General features: G+C 44.6%; 1 protein-coding gene across 1 annotated transcript in view; it reads right to left on the reverse strand.

Annotated features, from left to right (window-relative positions):
• Positions 1–25,579, reverse strand: part of hectd4 (HECT domain E3 ubiquitin protein ligase 4) — an 80,968-nt gene that overhangs the window by 30,677 nt on the left and 24,712 nt on the right. Inside the window, exons 18-36 of the mRNA XM_076289303.1 lie at positions 23,216–23,340; positions 22,794–22,947; positions 21,836–21,939; positions 20,259–20,463; positions 19,861–19,980; positions 19,510–19,614; positions 19,042–19,205; positions 17,969–18,214; positions 7,994–8,186; positions 7,203–7,307; positions 6,579–6,667; positions 6,154–6,323; positions 5,660–5,795; positions 5,032–5,176; positions 4,350–4,516; positions 3,744–3,890; positions 2,917–3,101; positions 1,814–1,967; positions 989–1,269 (exon numbers count right to left, since the gene is read on the reverse strand). Coding sequence (XP_076145418.1) covers positions 989–1,269; positions 1,814–1,967; positions 2,917–3,101; positions 3,744–3,890; positions 4,350–4,516; positions 5,032–5,176; positions 5,660–5,795; positions 6,154–6,323; positions 6,579–6,667; positions 7,203–7,307; positions 7,994–8,186; positions 17,969–18,214; positions 19,042–19,205; positions 19,510–19,614; positions 19,861–19,980; positions 20,259–20,463; positions 21,836–21,939; positions 22,794–22,947; positions 23,216–23,340 — 2,995 coding nt within the window. The remainder of the gene's footprint in view (positions 1–988; positions 1,270–1,813; positions 1,968–2,916; positions 3,102–3,743; positions 3,891–4,349; positions 4,517–5,031; positions 5,177–5,659; positions 5,796–6,153; positions 6,324–6,578; positions 6,668–7,202; positions 7,308–7,993; positions 8,187–17,968; positions 18,215–19,041; positions 19,206–19,509; positions 19,615–19,860; positions 19,981–20,258; positions 20,464–21,835; positions 21,940–22,793; positions 22,948–23,215; positions 23,341–25,579) is intronic.

Here is a 25,579-nt window from a genome sequence, read left to right on the forward strand (position 1 = left end):
AATGAGACGTAGTGTACAGCTGTACTGAACAGTAAGAACACGTCTGCAGTGGATAACCAGCTAGAGATCAAATACCCACTACTAACGGCCACTACCAACACCCTCTACCAACACCCACTACCAACACCCACTACCAACACCCACTACCAACACCCACTACCAACACCCACTACCAACACCCACTACCAACACCCTCTACCAACACCCACTACCAACACCCATTACCAACACCCATTACCAACCAACACAGCTAGCACTAGCAACCACTACAAATGACCACTACAAACACCCAATACCAACACCCACTACCAACACCCACTACCAACACCCTCTACCAACACCCTCTACCAACACCCACTACCAACACCCACTACCAACACCCTCTACCAACACCCACTACCAACACCCACTACCAACACCCACTACCAACACCCACTACCAACACCCACTACCAACACCCTCTACCAACACCCACTACCAACACCCATTACCAACACCCATTACCAACCAACACAGCTAGCACTAGCAACCACTACTAATGACCACTACAAACACCCAATACCAACACCCATTAGCAACACTCACTACCAACACCCACTACCAACACTCACTACCAACGCCCACTACCAACCAAAACCCCCTACCAACGCCCACTACCAACACGCCCACTACCAACGCCCTCTACCAACGCCCACTACCAACACCCAATACCAACACCCTCTACCAACGCCCACTACCAACCAACGCCCACTACCAACACGCCCACTACCAACCAACGCCCACTACCATCGCCCTCTACCAACGCCCACTACCAACACGCCCACTACCAACCAACACCCTCTACCAACGCCCTCTACCAACAGCCTCTACCAACAGCCTCTACTAACACAGCTAGCACTAGCAGTAATATAGGCACTAGCACTGTACCAGTACATAACCACTAGTCAACTAGTCGACAAGTAAAAATGAGTAGTGATGAAGCTCCTACCGGGCACCACGTAGTCGGCCAGTTTGGCCAGCAGCAGGGCGGCGATGCGCGAGGCTGGGTCGCTGGCGTCGCGCTGCTCGGCCTCCAGCGCGTGGATGGAGTAGCTCCAGGAGGGCAGCGCCACCCTGCCGCAGTCCTCCACGCTCATGAGGGGCAGCGCGGCGCGGCACAGCTGCAGGATGATCAGCACCAGCTTGGGCGACGGACGCTGGTCCAGCAGCAGCGACAGCAGCTTGGACACGCACGCCGGCTGGCTCAGGATGGCCTTCCCGATGTGGCTCCTGGACACAGAGCACAGACAAGAGACGAGAGGTCAGTCTACAGCAGCAGTACTACTATTAGCCTGCTCTTGTTAAAAATGTATCCTGGAAACACAAATGCAGTAGCCTATATATATACAGCATCTACAGAATATCATAGTTCACTGTGGATAACACGCAGCAGGATATCACTTGATAGGAATGTTTACCCAGGAACACGTAATGTATTACACTGAAGACTGTATAAAAACACTGTGTGCTGTAAGTCACTGTGAATAAAATATAAAAGTGGCTTATGTGAATGTAAAACTAAATATCTGAAAGTATGCTTGGGCATGGACATGAAGCTGAATGGGCATGAGCAGAAGTGCACACGCGTGTCTCAAAAGTCGCCTGTGCTGATTTATCTACTGCATAATATAATCTAGTCTGTAAGGGTTGGTTTTATAACTGGAGGATGTGAAATCTGTGGTCAGCTGTGCACATACAAAGAGATAGAACATGAGCAAAAACACACAAACAAACACACACACACACACACACACACACACACACACACACACACCTGGACAGGTCATTGAGCAGACTGAGAACATCTTGCAGGGCGTCGTTCCCTGCTGCCTGGTTACCGCAGCACTCCGTGGCCCGGGCCAGGTGATTGGTCAGCAGAGTGGACACCTGCCTGGCCAGCCCAGAGTGCACGGTGTCCGCTGAGCCGCCTGGAGAGGGTCCACACAGAGAGGCAGTGAGTAGGAGAGCATGATGGGAGATATGGACGCAGTCAAAGCAACAATTCACCTACTCATGGAAATCAATCGATACAACAACAAGACAATACATTATTCAAACTCTTTCAGTATACAACAACTTTCTTGTAATATTTACCTTTCCCTGTTTAAAATAATCACACTCTCTTAATCTGCATCACCTACTGTTCTTGTCCTACCATTCACCTGCTCGCATTCTCCGTTTCCTACCCTTTGCTCTGGCTGCACCTACAATGCAAAGACACAGCTGCATGAGAAGACTTTTCAGAACTCCTCCACGATCCAGTTAGTGGCTCTCTAATACTCCAGTGGCTCTGACTTACTGCAGAAACACTGCAGGAGCTCACATACACCTCACAGCATGACATGAATATTACATGCACTGGCAGAACATTCCGGCACGTCTGACTAGACACGGGTCAGTATTATGGGACTGATTTAGTAGAATACTGAGGCGTTAAGTAATGCATCACAGGCGAGGCGTGAGGAGATCAGAGAAGAGCCAGCTCACCTGCTGGGGGTTGGGAGTTAATAGCAGCCTTTAATACGTCTTCAAGAGGATGACTTTTATTTAGGGTTTTATTTCGCTCAAAGCTGTAATGAATCCCTCCACAAGAAGCTAGCCATTGAGTGCACAGATTCCTCAGCACCTTTCTGCCAGTGCAATGCAACACAATGAAATGAGACAGTTTTCTGTGGGGTAATAGACTTGTGTGCAGAGCTATCGTCTACGCTTGTCTCCCTGATCAAAATGCATAAAACACAGATCAAATGTTTGGTCTGTGCACCTGTTCCTGTCAGACAAAGATTACCTGCCTTGTCCTTTCTCTTGCTGGCAAAGTAGAGTGTGTGTGTGTGCGTGTGCGCGCGCGTGTGCGTGTGCTTTTGTGTGTCCACTCACCCTCCACCTTCTCCCACTCGATGCAGCGGTTGGCGAGCACCTGGAAGGCGGCCCAGGCCATGGCGGCCACCTTCTGCTTCTTGGTCTGCTTCTCGTTGGAGCTGCTCTCCCGCTGGCTGCTCAGGCTGCACAGACGGTCCATCAGCTGCACCAGGCCGCTGCGCACCAGGCACTGCTCCTCACTCCTGCACACAGCCACCGGAGGGGACACGCTGACCTTTAAAGCCCCACCACTGAGCCATCACACGGATCAAGGAGTCCCCCCCCCCCAATACATCTGCACTACAGCAAGGAAGCATCAGGCACATTACCATTGACCACCGTTATCATCAACCACAGACCTTTGTGTGGGGAAGGGAGGGAGGGGGAGAGTGTGAGAGAGAGAGGGGGAGAGCGTGAGAGAGAGAAAGAGAGAGCAGAGATAGAGAGAGAGAAAGAGAGAGAGAGAGAGAGAGAGAGGGGAGGGAGGGAGGGAGGGGAGAGCATGAGAGAGAGAAAGAGAGAGCAGAGATAAAGAGAGAGAGAGAGAGAGAAAGAGAGAGAGAGAGAGAGAGAGAGAGAGAGAGAGAGAGAGGGAGGGGAGAGCGTGTGAGAGAGAGAGAGAGAGAGATGGAACGAGAGGGAGAAAGTGTGAAGAGAAGGCAGGAGGGACAGGAAATCCAAGTAAAGGTTAGAGGAAACAGGATGGATAGATTTATGAATTAAGGTACCGGTTACCTACTGTAGGTAACAGGTGACCGCTAATTTAGAACAAACATTTCAGTAAACCCACAGAGCACAGAATGCTATCAGGCAGCAGGTCCCAGCAGGCCTGGCGGCCCACTCACCGTGTGTAGGGGATGGTGCAGAGCATGCCGATGCTGTTGGCACAGGCAATGGGGTAGCGGGCACACAGGGACACCACGGAGGTCATGGTCTCCCCGAAGGCCTCCTGGACCTGCTCCACCATACCACCACACGTCAGCTCGTCAATCCTACAGAGAGGACACACACAGACACACACACACACACACACACACACAGGTCATTTCACATTAGTGTACTCGACTGTGGACTGTGAAGGACAATGTAGTGTGGAATTTGAAAAGCTCATTTTAAAAGGTAGTTGTGCTTCAATAAGATTAAAACTTCATATTAGATCAACATCTATTTGTGCCATGAAACAGACAAGCAACGTGATCCCTAGATTAAAGCTGTCGATCATTGTGTTTGCCAAACACAACTCTGGCTTTATCAAGAATGTCGAGAAAGTATTATGCAAATACATATGCTCTGAGCATACCAGAGATGTGAGGTGGAAGTTGCTTCACACACACAACAAAAACACACACTCTCCGACTAACAGATCTGAAGCCGCAGTTGAAAGACACATGCCCGACGCCCTGCCAAAGTGACGATCTCTCCAAAACCAGGTGGGTGTGTGTCGGCCTTACCTGGGTCCGCCCTGCAGCACCATGGTGACGGGCCCCACCAGGTGCGTGACCCCGCCCACCCTGACGGCGGCGGTGAGCAGCTCCCTCATGTGCACCAGGGCCTGCCTGCGCGTGCTCCCTCTCCGCCACCGCGTCTGCGCCGCCGACAGGAAGCTGCTGCTCGACACCTGGGCACGCACACCCCACACACGCACACGCACACACACACACACAATCACACAGTTACACAACATATCACACCCCTGACTTTCACACGTTAACATTTCAGGCTTCAAGTCATGTCACTTCAGACAATAATGATTATAGATTCTGTTTCTGATCTGTATTGCCAATGATGCGAACACTGCTTCCAAGACAGCGTTGAGTGCATGTACGTTTAAATATGTTAAATGTATTCCTCAAATCACCAAAAACAATAAATAAATTCAAATAAAAAAAAAAAAAGAATTATCGAAATTAAATTCTCATCAATTTTAGTAAGACATTGTTAATTTGCAAAAATTACAGTGCTGGTGAGGAAAAACAGGGCCGTGCTAATGCAGCAGGTGGCAGTAGGCGTGTGCTAAACTCAGCTTAGCTTGGTAAGCGAGACCAAGCTAACCTCAGTCAGCCTGACCCTAAGTGACCCTGGACCTGAGTGGCCTGTGACAGTGAGCAGTGCGGGGTGGAGGCGGGTGCTTACGGCCTGGTCCGGCGTGGTGCCTATGAAGGCGAAGAGCTGTCCCAGCAGCACGCTGTAGGTGGGCTTGTCCCGGCTGTCCTCGATGGCCAGAGACTGCAGCAGCGTGAAGGAGCTGCTCCGGTGGCTGGTGGGGTGATGGCGCCTCCTGTTGGACCAGGCACCACACAACACGTTTACACACAATTACATCAACTTACACCAACATTTCATTTTAAGGGCCCGTAAATAATAACGGCCAAAGAGTTTAGTCACTCTTTTCTATGCGCAGTGTCTCCTGCATGAACTAAAGCTATCGTGTGGTGGGATGGAGCATTAAGCTCATGTTTGAGCTTTGGATCTTGCCCATTGTATTCAATTTGCAAAGAGGTTTTGCCTTGTTATTAAATTAGCTTTAGCTTTGCTCAGCTCCTAAATTAAATCTAAATATCTAACATCTCTTCTCATTCGACTTTATGTTGTCTGGTTTAAAATATATTCCTTGGGTTTTCTAATTTCCCGTTGTTGTAATATAACGTTGCAAAAGCTATAATTGTGAGTAGGACTAAAATCAATTTTCTCTAAGCGTAAGTTGCGTGTGTGAGTGCGGTTTGGTGCTCCACCGAAGCAGCGGTCATTCCCAGTGGCCCACCTCTGAGTGCTGTGCGTGAACTCCAGGTCCTGGTTGGCAATCATTTCCAGGTCAGAGGGCGCCGACATGCTCCGCAGGAAGACCGGCTGCTTCACCATGGGGATCACCGTCTTGGTGTCGGACACTGATTTACAGGCTGGGGAGAGGAACACAGGCTTATCTACCCCAGCTCATTAATCACAGTGAGGGATGCCAATGTCTGTATGAGGCCCAGTTCAGTTGGAATGTGTGTGAGCATGTGTGCGTGCTTGTGTGTGTTATCAGATGTGAAGTGTAGCAGTCAGACTCCTGCAATGCACTGTTGTGTAACACTCTTTGAAAGAGTGTGTGTGTGAGTGTGTGTGTGTGTGTGTGTGTGTGTGTGTTTGTGATACTGGGCATTCCTGTGGATGAAGTGATTAGACTCCTAAAGTGCAGTAGAGTGCAGTGGGAATGTGCAGCAGGAGTCAAGTGCTTTGTGTGTGTGTGTGTGTGTGTGTGTGTGTGTGTACTACCTGGTGTTCCTGTGGGTGTGGTGGTGAGACTCCTGCAGTGCGGGGCTATGGTGACGTGCAGCAGCAGTTCGGTCCGGTTCATCAGGCTCTTCACCAGCGCTTTGGTCTTCACCAGACACAGAGAGGCCCTGCCCTGCTGCAGACCAGTCACATCCTGGAAAAACTTCTCTCTGCGGAGAGAAAAACACACCCACACACACACAGACACAGACACAGACACAGACACAGACACAGACACACGATTTAATGTTGATTTAACGTGTTTAAATGTCTCTTCATTCACCAGTTTCCTGTGCAACACTGGCCTGTTCCTAACTGTATTAGTCATCCCTTTGGTCACCAGGGCTTAACCTTAACTGTAGGATGAGGCCTGCTGGGGTGCTTCACCACCAGGCCTGATTAGAGCAGCACGGCCAGTATCTCACCTGAGGGCCAGGACCACATTCTCCAGGTCACTCCAGTCCAGTGGAACCTCCTTCAGCGAGCACAGCAGCTCCAGCTCTTTCATCTTGTTCTGTCAGATTAAACACACACAAACGTACATACACACAAGTGCGCACACACACACACACACACACACACACACACACAAGCGCACACACACACAAAGTGCACACACACACACACACACACACACACACAAAGTGCACACACACACACACACACACACACAAGTGCACACACACACACACACACACACACGCGCACACACACACACACACACACACGTTAGGCACTGGAGGGTTAAGTTCTGCATGTCTAGTAGCATTTCATGTCTTCCATCCCTGTTGTAATGGCGCTGATAAATCACTGGCTGTGTGCAGAGTGAGTGTGTGTTGGAGCGGAGTGCTGACAGGCCCTCATGCTCACTGGAGCGACTGCGGCTCGGTCTGCTGACATGATGACAGGCCACAGCAGATGTGGGAGTGTGTGTGTGTGTGGTGTCTAGCGCACCATGGATGGAGGGATGGAATGGGGTTCACCACAAAGAGAAGTGGTAGTTGTGGAGGAGAGAGAGAGGGAGGATGGAGGGATGGAATGGGGTTTACCTCGAAGAAGTGGTAGTCGTGGAAGAAGGGCGTGTTGTTCTCCAGCTTGCCTTGCTGCGCCTCCTCCACCTCGTTCTGCCACTTCTGCTCCAGCTCTGCAACACTCTGGTGGAGAACCACATGAGGAAGTTTAGACCACTCACACACGCACACACGCTAAGGCACATAATGTACGTAGGGACAAGCTTGTGTGCACACACACATACACAGATATAAATACACAGAAAGCCATAGACACAGTCATTTTAAAAGGCGGAACATTTTCACTGCAAAATGTGCACTGTATCATGTAGCCACTCTGCGTCTTTTTATGAATACAGTAGCCTGAAGTTTTATTTCAACCGCTTACTTTGGTCTCACTCATTGGATTCAAGTAAAAGAAATAGCAAACTCCAAGTTATGGTAGGGTAAGTTAAGCTATAAGGACATAGCCAATATGAAGAAAAAAAGTGAACGGGACATTTTTGAAACTATTTCAGCTTGTGTAGGCCTAACAGTGCTTTCTGAACATATTGAACACACTTTTAGAAATACCGTGATAATACTGAAAACCGTGATCATTTTGGTCACTAAAACCGTGAGGTTAAATGTTCATACCGTTACATCCCTAAAACACACACACACAGACAGACATATAGATACACAGACAGCCAAAAACACATTCACACACATACACAGGCACACACACACAAACACTCATCTTCATACCAAAAAGACATACAGTACAAGACACACACAGACACCCACACATACACTCATACATAGACGCACATATAAACACACACACACACCTGAAGCTGGCGCTCCATGGCGTTGATCTTCTTGAAGGTCTCGGCCATGATCTTGCAGAGCAGGTCGTGCTCCTCGGGGTGCTCCTCGCGGTACTGGAAGTTGACCAGCGACTGCAGCGCGTCCACCAGCATCAGGTGCTTGATGACGCACGAGACGATGACCTCCTCCATCACGTCGGGACGGATCACCTCCCTAAAGGGAGACAGACAGACAGAAGGACCAGACACGAGAGAAGAGACCACGGGTGTCAGTCACATTTCCGTTTCCATTTAGTCATTCAGGTGCCGTTATCCACAGCTACTGTATGTACAAGTGAAGGACAACGCAAGGCAAACCAAGGAGAGGAAAATAGGCAAAAGGCTGTGAGAAAAGCATAGCAGTTTCTTGGCACGTCGGTGCCAGGCGAAGAGGGATACATTCTATTTAAAGGCCAAACAAGCAAAGTGAGAAAAGGCAGCTAAGTAGACTGACAGGCTAGTTCACAGGCACCGAAATTCATCTGGGAAGTTATGCAAAGAAATTAAGCTTAATAAAAACCATGTTGGAGCCTAAAACTCATTTAAGTTCACGGAGAGGATATTGCTGTAAATGCTGAATAGGATTCTGCTCTCCTCCAAACTAATCACCAGAGTAGCTCTGATGAGACTTCACAATCCTCTCCCTTTGTGCTCTACTCTCTGCTCTGTCTGGCTAGTCTCATTTCTTTCTTTCATCCCTTCTTTCTCTCTCCTTTTTAATTCCTTCTTTTACCCTCCTTTCTTGGATTATTCTCCTCTTACTTGATGCTCAGGCTGCTTGATAATGGCAAAAATCACATTATCACGATTATTTTGGTCAATCTTGCAGTCATAATTATTTGACTCATTGAATTTGGATGTATCCTGCATTTATTGAACTTAAAAAAAGAAACAGAATGGATCAAAATATATACATTGTTTGCAGTTGAGTTGTTTTTGTAATCTTTGGACGCTAAAATCGTAAATTGATATCAAAATGTGATTACCGGTAATTGCACAACATTATTGGGGGCCAAGCAGCGAAGCTGCGAGGCAACCCATAGTGATTCTACGTATTCTTATTAGGGGTCCGAGCAGCGTAGCTGCAGGAACCCTATTGTTTCTGTACCGTTCATTTTTTGGCCAAAATTCTGTAAAAGTCATACTGCAGCCTAAACCGTAACTCCAAAACTCTTGAAATTTTCAGGTATGGTTACCAGTACCCCCCTCTACCCATAACCCAAAATTTGGGGTACTGCACCCAAAGGTGGCGCTATTGAAAAAAAAAGTTAATTATGCTTATTTCTCCTTACCAGATTCACCTAGACTCAAAATTCTTTCAGAATATTAATCTCTAAACTCAGATGCATCTTTTTGGCCCTGGTCTTATGGTCTACAAATGTTTACTTTTTCCACAATTTCATGGAAAAGCCAAACATTATAAAAAGTTTCACACTCTTCAAAAATAATCGAATCTTCACCAAAATTCTCACAGACAATGTTTAGACCAAGCCTCACAAAAGTTATCGCTCAGAATTTTGATATTTTGTTCCATTTCAGAGATATAGGCCAATAAAGTTAGACCACTTGGGCCTTTTTTCCTAGATCACCTATATTCCTATAAACCGTAAGTCCTAGAAACTTGACATTTTCAAGTATTGTTACCAGTACCCCCCACTACCCATAACCCAAATTTGGGGTACTGCACCCAAAGGTGGCGCTCTTGTCAAAAACGCTTATTTCTCCTTACCAGATTCACCTAGACTCAAAATTCTTTCATCATATTAATCTCTACATTCAGATGCATCTTTTTCACCCTGGTCTTATGCTCTAAAAATGTTTACTTTTGCCACAATTTCAGAGAAAAGCCAAACATCATAAAAAGTTTCACAGGCTTCAAAAATTATCAAATCTTCACCAAAATTCTCACAGACAATGTTTAGACAAAGCCTCACAAAAGTTATCAAAAGAATTTGGATACGTTGTTCCATTTCAGAGATATAGGCCAATAAAGTTCGACCACTCAGCCCATTTCTCCTATATCACCTATATTCCTATATGAGTAATTTTTTTTTCTTGGATAACAACCATACAACCATCATTAGGTGGATACCATTAACAGTGCACATTTTCAGATATGTACTCTTTTTTATAAAGCCCTTAATTCTATTGTCAAATGTATGCTAGGAATTTTCTTGATGTTGTGTGTTTGCCAACACACATTTTCACCATTTGAATGTGACTGCTCAATGTGTATGATTGTCAGTGGCTGAGTGGGATAATGCCTAGTGCTGGTGTTTGTTAGGTTGAGAGTTCGAATCCTGCTAGAGCTTTAGGCTCAAGATGCACATGCTATTGGTTATTGAAGATTCACACTACAGCACCTGAATGACATCAGACAATTAACATTCACACTCATTAGTTGCCAAGAATCAGAATGCCGACACACTCTATGACATATAGGGGAACTTCTTTGTTTACTATTTTTCCTTCATCATTAAGTCTATCATATTTATATTTCATCCATTACTGTTCTTCTCTATAAATGTCTAATTGCCCCAGAATATCCAAAAGTTTTCAGGTGTACTTTTTCAGGAAAGCCCTTCATTTTATTGTCAAATATATACTTGGAGTTTTTCTTGTGTGTTTACCAACACACATTTTCACCATGTGAATGTGACTACCCAATATGTAGGATTGTCAGTGGCTCAGTGGGATAATGCCTAGTGCTGGTGTTTGTTAGGTTGAGGGTTCGAATCCCCGGTAGTGCTTTAGGCTCTAGCTCGAATACTATTGGTTATTGAAGATTCACACCATTGAACAGCACCTGAATGACATCAGGCAATCAACATTCACACTCATCAGTTGCCAAGAATCAGAATGCCGAGACACTCTATGACATTCAGGGGAACTTCTTTGTTTACTATTTTTCCTTCATCATTAAGTCTATCATATTTATATTTAATCTATTAGTGTTCATCTCTACAAATGTCTAATCGCCCCTCCATGCTTGGAGTTTTTCTTGTGTGTTTACCAGCACACATTTTCACCATTTGAATGTGACTGCTCAATATGTATGATTGTCAGTGGCTGAGTGGGATAATGCCTAGTGCTGGTGTTTGTTAGGTTGAGAGTTCGAATCCTGCTAGAGCTTTAGGCTCAAGATGCACATGCTATTGGTTATTGAAGATTCACACTATTGAACAGCACCTGAATGACATCAGACAATTAACATTCACACTCATTAGTTGCCAAGAATCAGAATGCCGACACACTCTATGACATATAGGGGAACTTCTTTGTTTACTATTTTTCCTTCATCATTAAGTCTATCATATTTATATTTCATCCATTACTGTTCTTCTCTATAAATGTCTAATTGCCCCAGAATATCCAAAAGTTTTCAGGTGTACTTTTTCAGGAAAGCCCTTCATTTTATTGTCAAATATATACTTGGAGTTTTTCTTGTGTGTTTACCAACACACATTTTCACCATGTGAATGTGACTACCCAATATGTAGGATTGTCAGTGGCTCAGTGGGATAATGCCTAGTGCTGGTGTTTGTTAGGTTGAGGGTTCGAATCCCCGGTAGTGCTTTAGGCTCTAGCTCGAATACTATTGGTTATTGAAGATTCACACCATTGAACAGCACCTGAATGACATCAGGCAATCAACATTCACACTCATCAGTTGCCAAGAATCAGAATGCCGAGACACTCTATGACATTCAGGGGAACTTCTTTGTTTACTATTTTTCCTTCATCATTAAGTCTATCATATTTATATTTAATCTATTAGTGTTCATCTCTACAAATGTCTAATCGCCCCTCCATGCTTGGAGTTTTTCTTGTGTGTTTACCAGCACACATTTTCACCATTTGAATGTGACTGCTCAATATGTATGATTGTCAGTGGCTGAGTGGGATAATGCCTAGTGCTGGTGTTTGTTAGGTTGAGAGTTCGAATCCTGCTAGAGCTTTAGGCTCAAGATGCACATGCTATTGGTTATTGAAGATTCACACTATTGAACAGCACCTGAATGACATCAGACAATTAACATTCACACTCATTAGTTGCCAAGAATCAGAATGCCGACACACTCTATGACATATAGGGGAACTTCTTTGTTTACTATTTTTCCTTCATCATTAAGTCTATCATATTTATATTTCATCCATTACTGTTCTTCTCTATAAATGTCTAATTGCCCCAGAATATCCAAAAGTTTTCAGGTGTACTTTTTCAGGAAAGCCCTTCATTTTATTGTCAAATATATACTTGGAGTTTTTCTTGTGTGTTTACCAACACACATTTTCACCATGTGAATGTGACTACCCAATATGTAGGATTGTCAGTGGCTCAGTGGGATAATGCCTAGTGCTGGTGTTTGTTAGGTTGAGGGTTCGAATCCCCGGTAGTGCTTTAGGCTCTAGCTCGAATACTATTGGTTATTGAAGATTCACACCATTGAACAGCACCTGAATGACATCAGGCAATCAACATTCACACTCATCAGTTGCCAAGAATCAGAATGCCGAGACACTCTATGACATTCAGGGGAACTTCTTTGTTTACTATTTTTCCTTCATCATTAAGTCTATCATATTTATATTTAATCTATTAGTGTTCATCTCTACAAATGTCTAATCGCCCCTCCATGCTTGGAGTTTTTCTTGTGTGTTTACCAACACATATTTTCACCATTTGAATGTGACTGCTGAATGTGTATGATTGTCAGTGGCTGAGTGGGATAATGCCTAGTGCTGGTGTTTGTTAGGTTGAGAGTTCGAATCCTGCTAGAGCTTTAGGCTCAAGATGCACATGCTATTGGTTATTGAAGATTTACACTATTGAACAGCACCTGAATGACATCAGACAATTAACATTCACACTCATTAGTTGCCAAGAATCAGAATGCCGACACACTCTGACATATAGGGGAACTTCTTTGTTTACTATTTTTCCTTCATCATTAAGTCTATCATATTTATATTTCATCCATTACTGTTCTTCTCTATAAATGTCTAATTGCCCCAGAATATCCAAAAGTTTTCAGGTGTACTCTATCAGGAAAGCCCTTCATTTTATTGTCAAATGTGTACTTGGAGTTTTTCTTGTGTGTTTACCAACACACATTTTCACCATTTGAATGTGACTGCTGAATGTGTATGATTGTCAGTGGCAGAGTGGGATAATGCCTAGTGCTGGTGTTTGTTAGGTTGAGAGTTCGAATCCTGCTAGAGCTTTAGGCTCAAGATGCACATGCTATTGGTTATTGAAGATTCACACTATTGAACAGCACCTGAATGACATCAGACAATTAACATTCACACTCATTAGTTGCCAAGAATCAGAATGCCGACACACTCTATGACATATAGGGGAACTTCTTTGTTTACTATTTGTCCTTCATCATTAAGTCTATCATATTTATATTTCATCCATTACTGTTCTTCTCTATAAATGTCTAATTGCCCCAAAATATCCAAAAGTTTTCAGGTGTATTTTTTCAGGAAAGCCCTTCATTTTATTGTCAAATGTGTACTTGGAGTTTTTCTTGTGTGTTTACCAACACACATTTTCACCATTTGAATGTGACTACTGAATGTGTATGATTGTCAGTGGCAGAGTGGGATAATGCCTAGTGCTGGTGTTTGTTAGGTTGAGAGTTCGAATCCTGCTAGAGCTTTAGGCTCAAGATGCACATGCTATTGGTTATTGAAGATTCACACTATTGAACAGCACCTGAATGACATCAGACAATTAACATTCACACTCATTAGTTGCCAAGAATCAGAATGCCGACACACTCTATGACATATAGGGGAACTTCTTTGTTTACTATTTTTCCTTCATCATTAAGTCTATCATATTTATATTTCATCCATTACTGTTCTTCTCTACAAATGTCTAATCGCCCCTCCATGCTTGGAGTTTTTCTTGTGTGTTTACCAATACACATTTTCACCATGTGAATGTGACTGGCCAACATGTAGGATTGACAGTGGCTCAGTGGGATAATGCCTTGTACTGGTGATCCTTAGGTTGAGAGTTCAAATCCCACTTGAAGCATTAGTGGGTTATGGATGTTAGCATACTACAATAGAATGCTGTTGGGTTGTGGAGGATAACACACTATAACATTACAGCTACTTGTCAATATGGACTTGTAGTGCAAGGCAAGTATTACTGTATAATTATAAGCTGTAGCCTATAATTATTTGTTATTCTTATAATATTTGTCATTTCTTATACTTATTTAGTCGGCTCTTCCACTTGACAGAACAACTCTATATCGGTTAAGGATGTCACGCATGAAACAATGCTGCAGAAACATGAAAATACGACTTTGAGTTTAGTAGGCTATAATTTTCAGTTCCTGTTTATCTATTGCACAATGGGTAATAATTTAAAGGAATCATGTTGCAGTCTTGTAAATAGTGACCCTGCAAGATCCCTAGTCATTGCAAAATCATAGTCTGTGACTTAAAACTCTACTACTTGTCTTTAGATGTGAGAGGGTCTGAGACTGTAGTCTTTCAAAAATCTTTTCCAAATCTTTGCAAATCTTTCCAAAGTTTACCCGCTGGGAAACCCTGTAGCTCCGGAGCAGTGGCTCAGACCAGGATAAATTGTTTGCTCGCCCTCAGTTCGCTCTTTTGTTCATCTCAACCCAGCACTCCAGTGTGTCCTGCTCTGTGTGCGTCTTTGAGTTAACGTAAGTCATCACTTTAATCACCCTCACTATGACTTTTTTGATGTTTATCAGTTTGTAGAGTAGCTCTGCCATCATGTGTAAAGTTAAGGTCTTTGTTTGTTGGTTTGGTGTGTTGGAGTCCCATGTGAGAGATGATTAGGTGATGTTGGTTGACTTGGGATGTCAAGTATTGTTTAGTTGTACCTTATATAGCCTTATGATTTCAGTTTATTGTTCAAATGTCAATTGGTTTGTTTGTGAGTTGGGATCTGTACTGATTTACCCCATTTCACTGATTACTCCATTTTCTGTTTGTTTCCTCTTTGATGCAGCACACATACAAGTAAAGAACAAAAGAACAGATGAATTGAAACTCAAATAAAGTTAACTTGTGTTGCACCGAAACCTGCCATCTTCGTGTCATCACTCCATACCATTGAGCCTTCTGAGTCACACCATTGAACAGCACCTGAATGACATCAGGCAATTAACATTCACACTCATTACACACTGCTGGTGTTTGTTAGGTTGAGAGTTCGAATCCTGCTAGAGCTTGAAGCTCAAGATGCACATGCTATTGGTTATTGAAGATTGACACCATTGAACAGCACCTGAATGACATCAGGCAATCAACATTCACACTCATTAGTTGCCAAGAATCAGAATGCCGACACACTCAAAGACATATAGGGGAACTTCTTTGTTTACTATTTTTCCTTCATCATTAAGTCTATCATATTTATATTTCATCCATTACTGTTCTTCTCTACAAATGTCTAATTGTCCCAGAATTTCCAAACGTTTTCAGGTGTTCTCTTTCAGGAAAGCCCTTCATTTTATTGTCAAATGTATACTTGGAGTTTTTCTTGTGTGTTTACCAATACACATTTTCAGCATGTGAATGTGACTGGCAAAGATGTAGGATTGACAGTGGCTTAGTGGGATAATGCCTTGTACTGGTCATCCTTATGTTGAGTGTTCAAATCCCACCTGAAGCATTAGTGTTAAAATACTGTTGGGTTGTGGAGGTTAGCATACTAGAATAGAATGCTGTTGGGTTGTGGAGGTTAGCACACTATAACATTACAGCATTACAGCTACTTGTCAATATGGACTTGTAGTGCAAGGCAAGTATAACTGTATAATTATACGCTGTTTATCTTATTGACTCTGACACAGAACCCACCACCACAAATACAATTCAATTCTGTGGGAAACACTGCCTTCCATTATCAAACCCTTCATCTTATCCACAACAAATAAATAGTCCTGTAGAATCAAGTATTGTTAGAATACTGTTGGGTTGTTGAGGTTAGCACACTATAATGTTACAGCACAGGGTAATCCTAATTTTATGCATCAAATTTATTCCAATCCAACTCAAAAGTGTTGAACGACACAAAGTGAAGGTTTTATCCAGATCAAAACCAAGAATAGATTATGTGATCTAATCCAATTTCAGGATCCTTGTTTCCCTTTGAACAACCCATTTTCAAGATTTGATCCAATCCGATAGCTGAAATCCGGTAACTGAAATCCGATAACCGAAATCCGATCACGTTTCTTTTGAACAATTGTGCCCAAACAATCAAAGCATATGTAAAACTAAAAAGCTATGCCATCATGTTCGTTTTGCTCGGACCCCGTAAATCACCGCTTGCGGTTATATTTATTATTATTATTATAACGAAACGCTAATTTGCCATTAAACCATACAGTAAAAAGTTGGGATATTCGGCACATTGATTCGGTTCAGTCATATCTTTAATTTATCAAAGTTTCAAGTCTGCACTTTGAGTGCTCTAGCGCCACCAACATTTCAAATTTTTTATTACATCTATGCACATAACGTTTGAATGGTACACCACATTTTGAACATTAAGGTATATTTGGAATCCTTGGATGAGACCGAACTCAACGCAGACGTCAATTTATGGGGTAAACGTAATTGATCAGGCTGCCATATTGGATTTAATCAAAAACACCTAAAAGGCATCAAAGTTCGCAAAGTTTGTCCGATTTTCACGAAACTTGACGCAGATGATCTTCAGACTATGACTCACAAATGTTATTGCTTTTCGGAGCCATATTCAAAACCCATCGCCCGTCGTGACCAATCAAGTTTGGCGGCGAAGCCGCCAAACAGGAATTGAAGTGATCTCAGCAAGGCTTTCGCGTATCAACACCAAACTCAGTACAGGGTCTCAGGACTCAATTAGGAGGAGGCTAAATAAATTTGATGACTTTTGACCTATAGGTGGCGCTATAATTAGCAAAATTACATTTTAGCCTGTAACGGGTCATGTGTTTGGAATTTCATCATATTAGTGATATCTGTTAATACCTTGAGAGGTCCTTAGGCCGCCACATGCCAACATGTGACGTCAACATAAATGATCCAACCGCCATATTGGACGTCATCAAAAACACTTAAAAGGCATCAAAGGTTACAAAGTTTGTCTGATTTTCACGAAACTTGACGTAGATGATCTTCATACCATGACTCATAAATGCATTGCTTTCTGGAACCATATTCAAAACCTGTTGCCCGTGACAACCAATCAAGTTTGGCGGCGAAGCCGCCAAACAGGAAGTGAAGTGATATCTCAGCAATGCTTTCACATATCAAAACCAAACTAGGTATATAGGTTCAGGACTCAATCAGGAGGACACTCAAGAAATGTGGTAAATTTTGACCACTATGTGGCGCTATAATCACAGGAAGTGGGCTCATATTTCTGCAATGCTTTCACGTATCGAAACCAAACTTGGCTCATTGACTCGGGACCACATCCTGAGGACATACAATAATTTTAGCGACCTTTGACCACTAGGGGTGCTATAATTTGCAACACTTTCTCGTATCAACACCAAACTTGGTATATGGACTCGTGACTACAACCTGAGGACGCACAATAAATGTGGTGACTTTTGACCACTAGGGGTGCTATAATTATCAACACTTTCTCGTATCGACACCAAACTTGGTATGTGGACTTGTGACTACAACCTGACTATGCACAATACATTTGGTGATGTTTGAGGTATGCATATGTATGGGGGGTTATTGGGGTGTGTGGGAGAGGAAGTTTATCTTTGTATATGTGTGTGTGTGGGACGGGTGGTTAATTGGGTGTGTGTATAATGTAGCAACATTGGGTTGCCATGACAACTCCTGCTCAACTGCTTGGCCCCCACATTGCTGCTTGCAGCTATATTTATTATTATTATTATTATTATTATTATTATTATCATTATTATAATAATTGCACAGCCGTACTTGATGCTGGGTCTGAACTGGGGCCGGGCACGTCCTGACAGCTCGCGCAGGCGTCCCATGATCCCCGGCGGCAGGCGGATGCGCGGCAGGTCGCAGTAGGCTGCGGGGAGCAGGCCGGGCGGTGGCACCAGCACGTCCGAGGGGTAGGTGAACTCACGGTCCTCGTCGATGGTGAGTGGCAGTGGGGAGGGGCTGGGGGTGAGGGCCGGCGAGATGGCGCCGTTGGCCTCCACCTGCCACTGACAGCTGAGAGAGGGATGGAGAGAGAGATAGAGGGAGGAGGGAGAGAGGGGAAGAGATGGATGGAGAGATAGATGGAGAGAGATGGAGAGAGGGGGGAGAGAGATGGAGAGAGAGATGGAAAGAGGGGAAGAGATGGATGGAGAGATAGATGGAGAGAGATGGAGAGAGGGGGGAGAGAGATGGAGAGAGGGGAAGAGATGGAGGGACCAAGAGAGAGAGAGAGCAAGAAAGAAAAAAGAAAGACAGAGGGAGGGAGGGAGAGAGAGAGGGAGGAAGAAGGGAAAGAGAGAGGACAGTGTGTGTTAATGAGGGGGTTTGGTGGTTGGTGAGGACAGGGATTATGAGGGACACAAAGACAGAGAGGACGGGGGGAGGACAGAGATGATTCATTACTCAAACCTGACTGTGTAATCTGCCTGGGAAAACGTTCTCCTTTACAATGAACCAGTTCTGTATTATTTCTCTGCTCAGTGGGAGCTTTTTTTATCTTGCACAGACTGAGAGAGCAGCTCCTTATTTAATAGAGCACTTCTGGCACCGCCAGTGCTTTGAGACAGCCATTTTGAATACAGAAGTACATTTGATTCCCTTCATTAACTTTTATTTCTTTTTGCATGCATTTATCCAAAGCAACTTGCAGTAGAGGTACTACACTTCTGGTGTGTGCATACACCCGTGTACATTTATGTCAGTGTGTGTGTGTGTGAGTGTGTGTGTGTGTGTGTGTGTGTGTGTGTGTGTGTGTGTGTGTGTGTGTGTGTGTGTGTGTGTGTGTGTGTGTCTGTCTGTCTGTCTGTCTGTCTGGGTGTGTGTGTGTTTGCTCAGCTTACCGCTGCAGTAGTTTGGAGCAGAGCAGGTCGTGGCACGCCTCCTCCTCGGGCGTGACCTCGGGGCCGTTGTAGAGGATGCGGAGCATTGAGCAGGCCAGCACCGACAGCCCCAGAGCCAGGTCGGCCAGGAACGGCAGACCACCGGACACGTCCTCAGAGGACTCCTACAGCAGAGAGCGGACGGATACTTACTTACATGCTTTATTAGTGTCTATAGGTGATGGACAAACGTCTAAGAAAGAAAAGGTGGTTCAACATAATCCTGCTGTAAATTAATGAAATCCCTTGTAGACGCCATTCGTTTATTTTGGATCAACCGGAGCATCACAGGTAGCTAACTAGTCACAGGGACTAAGTAGGCGCAGGTATATGTTCACAAAAAGGCCTGGTTGAATTGAATGTGCAATATATCACTGCACAGATGTAACGCATCGTGCATGGGGTTGTGGGTTGCATGTACACACGTACCTGAGCTCGGACAGTGCATGAGAAGCCCCACATGGCTTTGTCAGGTGTGTTGTGCTCGCGGCCGCTCCGCATCTCAAAGGAGAACGTCACCGTGTCCCCCTCCACCTGGACAACACACCGGACACACACGAGAGGCGCAGTTGTGGAATCTGTGCTGCTAGGTGTGTGCATGACAACTATGGCTTTTAGGTTATCGTTACTTCAGGGACAGTGTAAATGCATGTGTGTATGTGTAAAGACAACAGCTGATGTGAAGACAACACCCAAAGAGAGTGAGTGTGTGTGTGTGTGTGTGTGTGTGTGTGTGTGTGTGTGTGTGTGTGTGTGTGTGGTGTACGTGTACATTCTCACCTTGACCAGGTCTTTGGGCCAGCCTGTGCCCAGTACGCTTCGGCTGCCGTAGCCCAGAGTGTTTCCCCCGTACTCCGTGACCTTGCGGCTGTTTGTGTTGGGACCAGCGTAGATGACCAGCTGAAAACAGCAGACACCAGAGGACATTGCACTAACAAACATTTGACATGTTTACATCCACAACTGATCACTTTTACCAAACTTAAGTTAAAATGCCAATTAATAAGGTCAATACTGTAAACATCATTACTGTCAATATATACAAGAATGAAATAGTTATTATTCAATGTCAGGGTCTGTGTAGTCTTGTCCTGTTCCTTTGTACAGGTGTCCACTTGTCCTGGTCCTTGACCCCTGTACAGAGACACATCCTACAGCGGACTGAGAGGCCGACTCACCTTGTCGTAGTCGTACTGTGAGGAGCAGCGTGGGTCGAAGCGCAGGTAGAGGCAGCGGGCTCCCGGGATGTGCACCGTCTCCTTGAACTTGTAGTTGTCCCGCACCGGGTGGACCGTCTCCACCGTCTTCCCTGCGGCCCACGGGGCGGGGATCTTCAGGCCGGTCAGGAAGCCCGGCTCCTCGCGCTCCTCCAGGATGCGCAGGCTATGGGAACGGGAACGGAAGGTGAGCGGTGAAGTAAACCAACACACACACACACACACACACACACACACACACACACACACACACACACACACATATATATATATATATATACACGCAAACCCACACACATGTGTGCTTTATAATCCAATATATGCCAATGTATAAGTATATATACTCTTTTGATCCCGTGAGGGAAATTTGATCTCTGCATTTATCCCAATCCGTGAATTAATGAAACACACTCAGCACAAAGTGAACACACAGTGAGGTGAAGCACACACTAATCCCGGCGCAGTGAGCTGCCTGCAACAACAGCGGCGCTCGGGGAGCAGTGAGGGGTTAGGTGCCTTGCTCAAGGGCACTTCAGCTGTGCCTACTGGTCGGGGTTCGAACCGGCAACCCTCCGTTTACAAGTACGAAGCGCTAACCAGTAGGCCACGGCTGCCCCCATATCTCTTCTTTAAACCTCTTCTGACGTAATAACCAGGGGAAACCTCTTGAAGACTGTCTGCATCTTCTTTGTAAAGATGCTAATGCAATGGGTAGCACAGAAGCTATTTTGAATTTTGATGTTTTGTTTTGCAACACAATAGTGTGTTGCATTTTACCATCACAATTGCATAACACAATCCACCCCATCCACCAGGGACTTCACATCTTTTAGCTGTCTGTGCCACTGAACACAATTAGGCGAACATCCCCCACACAGAACAGAACCCAGATTCATCAGAGATAAACTGAAACCAAATGAGGCCAGCCAGCAGCAGAATCTGACAGCAGACCAGACAGACGTGATCAAGGGCTGTCTGGCTCTGGCTCTACCCCTCTTCTCTCTCTCTCTCTCTCTCTCTCTTTCCCCCTCTCCTCTCTCTCTCATTGCAGTCTGATTTACACGTGTACAGCAGTGCAAACAGTTCACAAGAAAACGATACAATCTACATGCTGTAATCTGCATGCTGTAGATTGTATGAGTGACATGGGAATGGGGTTGAAAGGAAGGCGGAGACCCACATAAGTAATTGTAAGCGGTAAATTGGAGAACAACACGGTGATAATGCAATTTTCAGGCCGATGGTAAAAGGATTATCCCAGTGAATGGAGTACATTAACTCCTTATGGACTTCTGTCAGAATCATTCAAACCGCGCGTCTCGGTAGCCAACAGTTCAATAGAGTTGGTCAAGCAGTGACATTTCCAGGCATTAGTGAAAGAAGGATACTGTGTGTCTGAACTAAAGAAGAGTTACACAGTTGTTGGCCTGTTCAGATTGGTGTTTGTGTCTGTGAGCCCTATGACACGGTGTATTTGTTAGTGCTGGTAAACACTATTGCAGAAAGGTGTGGTCTGAAAATAACAGGTGCATTCCTACTGGTCATCAGTAGGGGGCATTTTAGCCCCTTGGCGGAGCGAGCCGCTCTCCAAAGGACTTCCTTCAGCGAAGAGAGGTGACTGGGTCTTTAGCAGCAAGGCAGTCTGTGAGGGGGGAAAACAGAAACATTTGAAGAACAAGTCTAGGTTCACATAACATTTCTCTTCAACTAATTACAAGGCAATTCTTGTACAAGCACGTCTTGGGCTATTATCTTTCTTTGGCTGCTTCTTTGGTTGGCCTACATGGGTCTCGGTCCTCTCAACTAAATATGTTCTCATTAATTTAACTTCTTAAAATGGAAAGCCATTCAGCAAAAATCAGAAAGAAAAGAAACAGAATCTCAGCGGGACTAAAGCAATTTCAGCAGCGATCTGGAGATGGCCATGATTGCCAGGAAGGTGCCCCTTGACTCTGTGGCTTTGCGGAGAGAGGCGTCATTACAGCCCAGAACAATAATCTGCGCCATTAAAACACCCCGACACAAGACACCAATTACATAAAAGTATACAATTACAAAAACATAAGTAGCTTGCGCAGAACTTTTTCTCCTTTATGTACAACACTTTCACTAGAGCACTTCAGTAGAGCTGTGACTTAGTTAATTAAAGAACAAAATGGATCGCTCGCCAAGCAACACAACGACTGCATTTAGACGATACACACACACACCAGGGATAGTGAACACTAAGGGCCAGTTTCCAGTATGTAGTCATAAACTAGTCCAAAAAGAGAATCTCCACTGGAAAACAAACCCTTTTAATCGACTAGTCTTAATCATTACATGGGAAACTGGCCCTTAGCAGAACACACAGAACCAATGCCTCCCACTCTGGCACGACCACCAGCGTCTGCCCTAAGGGGCCGTGCGTGAGGTGACCCGGTGGCGTGTGGTCAGGTGAGGTGAGGTGCGGTCAGGTGGGTCAGGTGTGGCGTGGCATGGCGTGGCGTGGTTCACCTGGCTGGTGTAGAGGACCAGCTGGACCAGCTGGGGCATGAGGGCATCGGCCAGCGTGAGCGTCTGCAAGTTGGGGTGCATGAGGGAGGTGAGCAGCACCGGCAGCAGGTGGCCCAGCATGGTGGCCTTGGTCACCTGCTCCAGACCCTTCAGCCTGCACACACAGAGGGGGGGGCAGGACACATAGCAAACGCATGTCTTGAGAAAATGTTATAGATCGCAATGAAATGACACATGTAGAACCATAGAATACTCATAGATATAGAACCTACAATTACTGGCAGGCATATAGTTCAAAGAACATCAAACATGGGGTGAGTCTAATGTTTTAAAGGGGGGAGCCTAATGTGCTCAGAAAAAGTTTGTAGTCATTCGCATAGTGGGCTCAGTCCACAGCTGGGGATCCTGGCGTCTATCCATACCTGCTCTCGCGGTCACTGATGTCGCTGTTGATGAGGGCGGTGGTGACCTGTTGGAGGGTCTCCAACACCTCGTCGCAGCCCACCAGGATCTTGGTGGCCAGGGACAGGATGCTGGTCTGCAGCTCCTAGGGGGACGACACACACACACACACACAGAGGCTTCGGTAGCAAGGACACCTTCTCTCTCAAGAACCAGGGCGTTTGCGTGGCCCAAAGCAAGAGCAGCGATGAGCGGAAGCAGAAGCGAACGTGGCAAATGCACTCGAGAGCTTTCAGTGGCCACCAATCCAACATGAGAATCAGCTATACGATATACAGTACACAGGGATTAAAGTGAAAAAAAATCGTTTGACTGAACTTTTTTCAGGCCATAAGTCATACGTTGTTCATATCTACCTATAGAGATAGCACCCCTTTTGCGGTCGCGACCTATTGGTTTTTAATGTACAAAAAGATGCAAACAGCAAAGTAAAGGGAGTATTCGCCTTATTCACACAGCGGCCATTGTTTAAACCAAAACGAGGCTACAGGGTACACTTACTATATAATTAATGCCACCTACAGGTGAATGCATAGAACATAACAATCCTATGGTTTGTACCCTGTAGCCTCGTTTTAGCCGCCAATGGCCGCCATGTGAATAAGGCGAATTGAGAGTGTAATTGATTGAGATTGAGTTTTCCTGATGAACAAAAATATATTTTAGTACCATCCCTGACCATTGCTGATTAGCCATTGCTGTTCTTTTCTACTGCAGCAATATTGTAGAAAGGCTTTAACACACTCTTATTTAATTACTTCAGGCCAAAAGTGTTTAAAGGGGAGATTTTTTTCTTGTTAATATGCAATTCAACACCAAGTAAAATCTATAAAATCAAGTTTGCAAGACTTCCCATTTCCTCATCAAAGTAACAAATCAGAACATTCTAGATATTGTTCATATTTCCATTTGTTGCCTCATCCGCATTTAATGAAAACATGGTAATTTTGAGTTTTACAGACAACTCAGTTTTCCAATGAGCAGCAATACTGTGTGTGCTCATGCAGGAGGTCTGCGCATTTGTAACGACAATCTGGAGACGGCGCTTTTGTCTTCAGCAACAGATTGTATAAGGTTGACAAGAGGTTGGGATATGGTTAAGGACAGGTCGTGTTGCGCTATGAAAGAACATGCATAGCCTACTTTCTAAACGTAAAAACGGTCAGCCATAGATAAACGTAGCCTACATCTGTCGTGGTGGCTAGTTGCACCAGGTAGGGAAGATGTCCTGAAGTGCACGAACGTTAACCTTATGGCGGTCTTCTGATTGGTGGCGTGCTAAAACGTTTTCCTATTGCATCCATAAACAATTTTCTTGCAGCGAACCGCGCAAAAGCAAACTCCTGGCACTTTAATTTCTTTACACCATGGCTTGTTAGTTCTCCCCCGTTTTCATCAGCTGCCCATCTGCATTTATTTTTTAACTTTTGACACCTGCCTTCCTTTAGCAACAACGCATCCATGACAGCTAGTGGCCTTGCCAAATAGACGCACACAAATCATGACGCTAATATGCGAGGTTCTGGTAGGCCCACTGGTTATGGTTTTGTGCTATAAATTAATAATATTTTATAGCAAAGTTTTAAGTTGACTATTTTAATTGTATGGTTATTTTTTGTCAACATACACTCACAACCTATTGTCGTTAAAAGTGAGGCCTAAGCAAAATAGGCTACAAGGCTGTCTGTGCGTCACAAACACGACTGACCCCCTTACTCGACACGCTCAGTCAAAACCTTCCGTCGCAAATTGTGAAAAACATTGTTGTATGTCATAACAGACGGGATAATAAATTGCATAGGCTACGGTTTATATTGCGTCGCTTTACACATAATGTTAGTTGCATTGATTAAAAACTGTAACAATAATAGTAGCCTACATCGGGTGGCATAGCAGGCTATCTGTTCAAGTCATAGGTGACACCCAAAATGAATGACCTCCCCTGACAAGAGTTCGCGATAGTAAGTGTCTACATTGATGCACGGAAAGAACAAAGCGTCCGAATTCGCACATAGAGCTCACAATATCATATCCAAAAAAGTTAAACGGATTGGCCAACCTCATCAGCTGTCTCGATTGTGTCACTATAATCCAACTTTTAGACCGTTATAGTCCTCCATACGTGTTCTTTTTTTTAAGCAAACGCCCGAGACAAGTGTGTAGCTACAACATACAAAGCGAAACTCATGGCTGACGTAGGCCATATAGGACGTATCTTCTTGAGCGGTCACGGATTGAGACACAGAAAGTTCTCAAGAACACTATTAGGTCTTTAAACATTTACCTAATATTTGTAGTTGCCTTAAAAAAGGAAAAGCAAAGGT

This window comes from Alosa pseudoharengus, unplaced genomic scaffold (assembly GCF_046254945.1).
Source record: "Alosa pseudoharengus isolate Yale_2024_CS ecotype anadromous, Long Island Sound unplaced genomic scaffold, YU_APseudo_1.1 YU_APseudo_1.1_scf_17, whole genome shotgun sequence".
In the NCBI taxonomy this organism is placed as follows: domain Eukaryota; kingdom Metazoa; phylum Chordata; class Actinopteri; order Clupeiformes; family Clupeidae; genus Alosa; species Alosa pseudoharengus.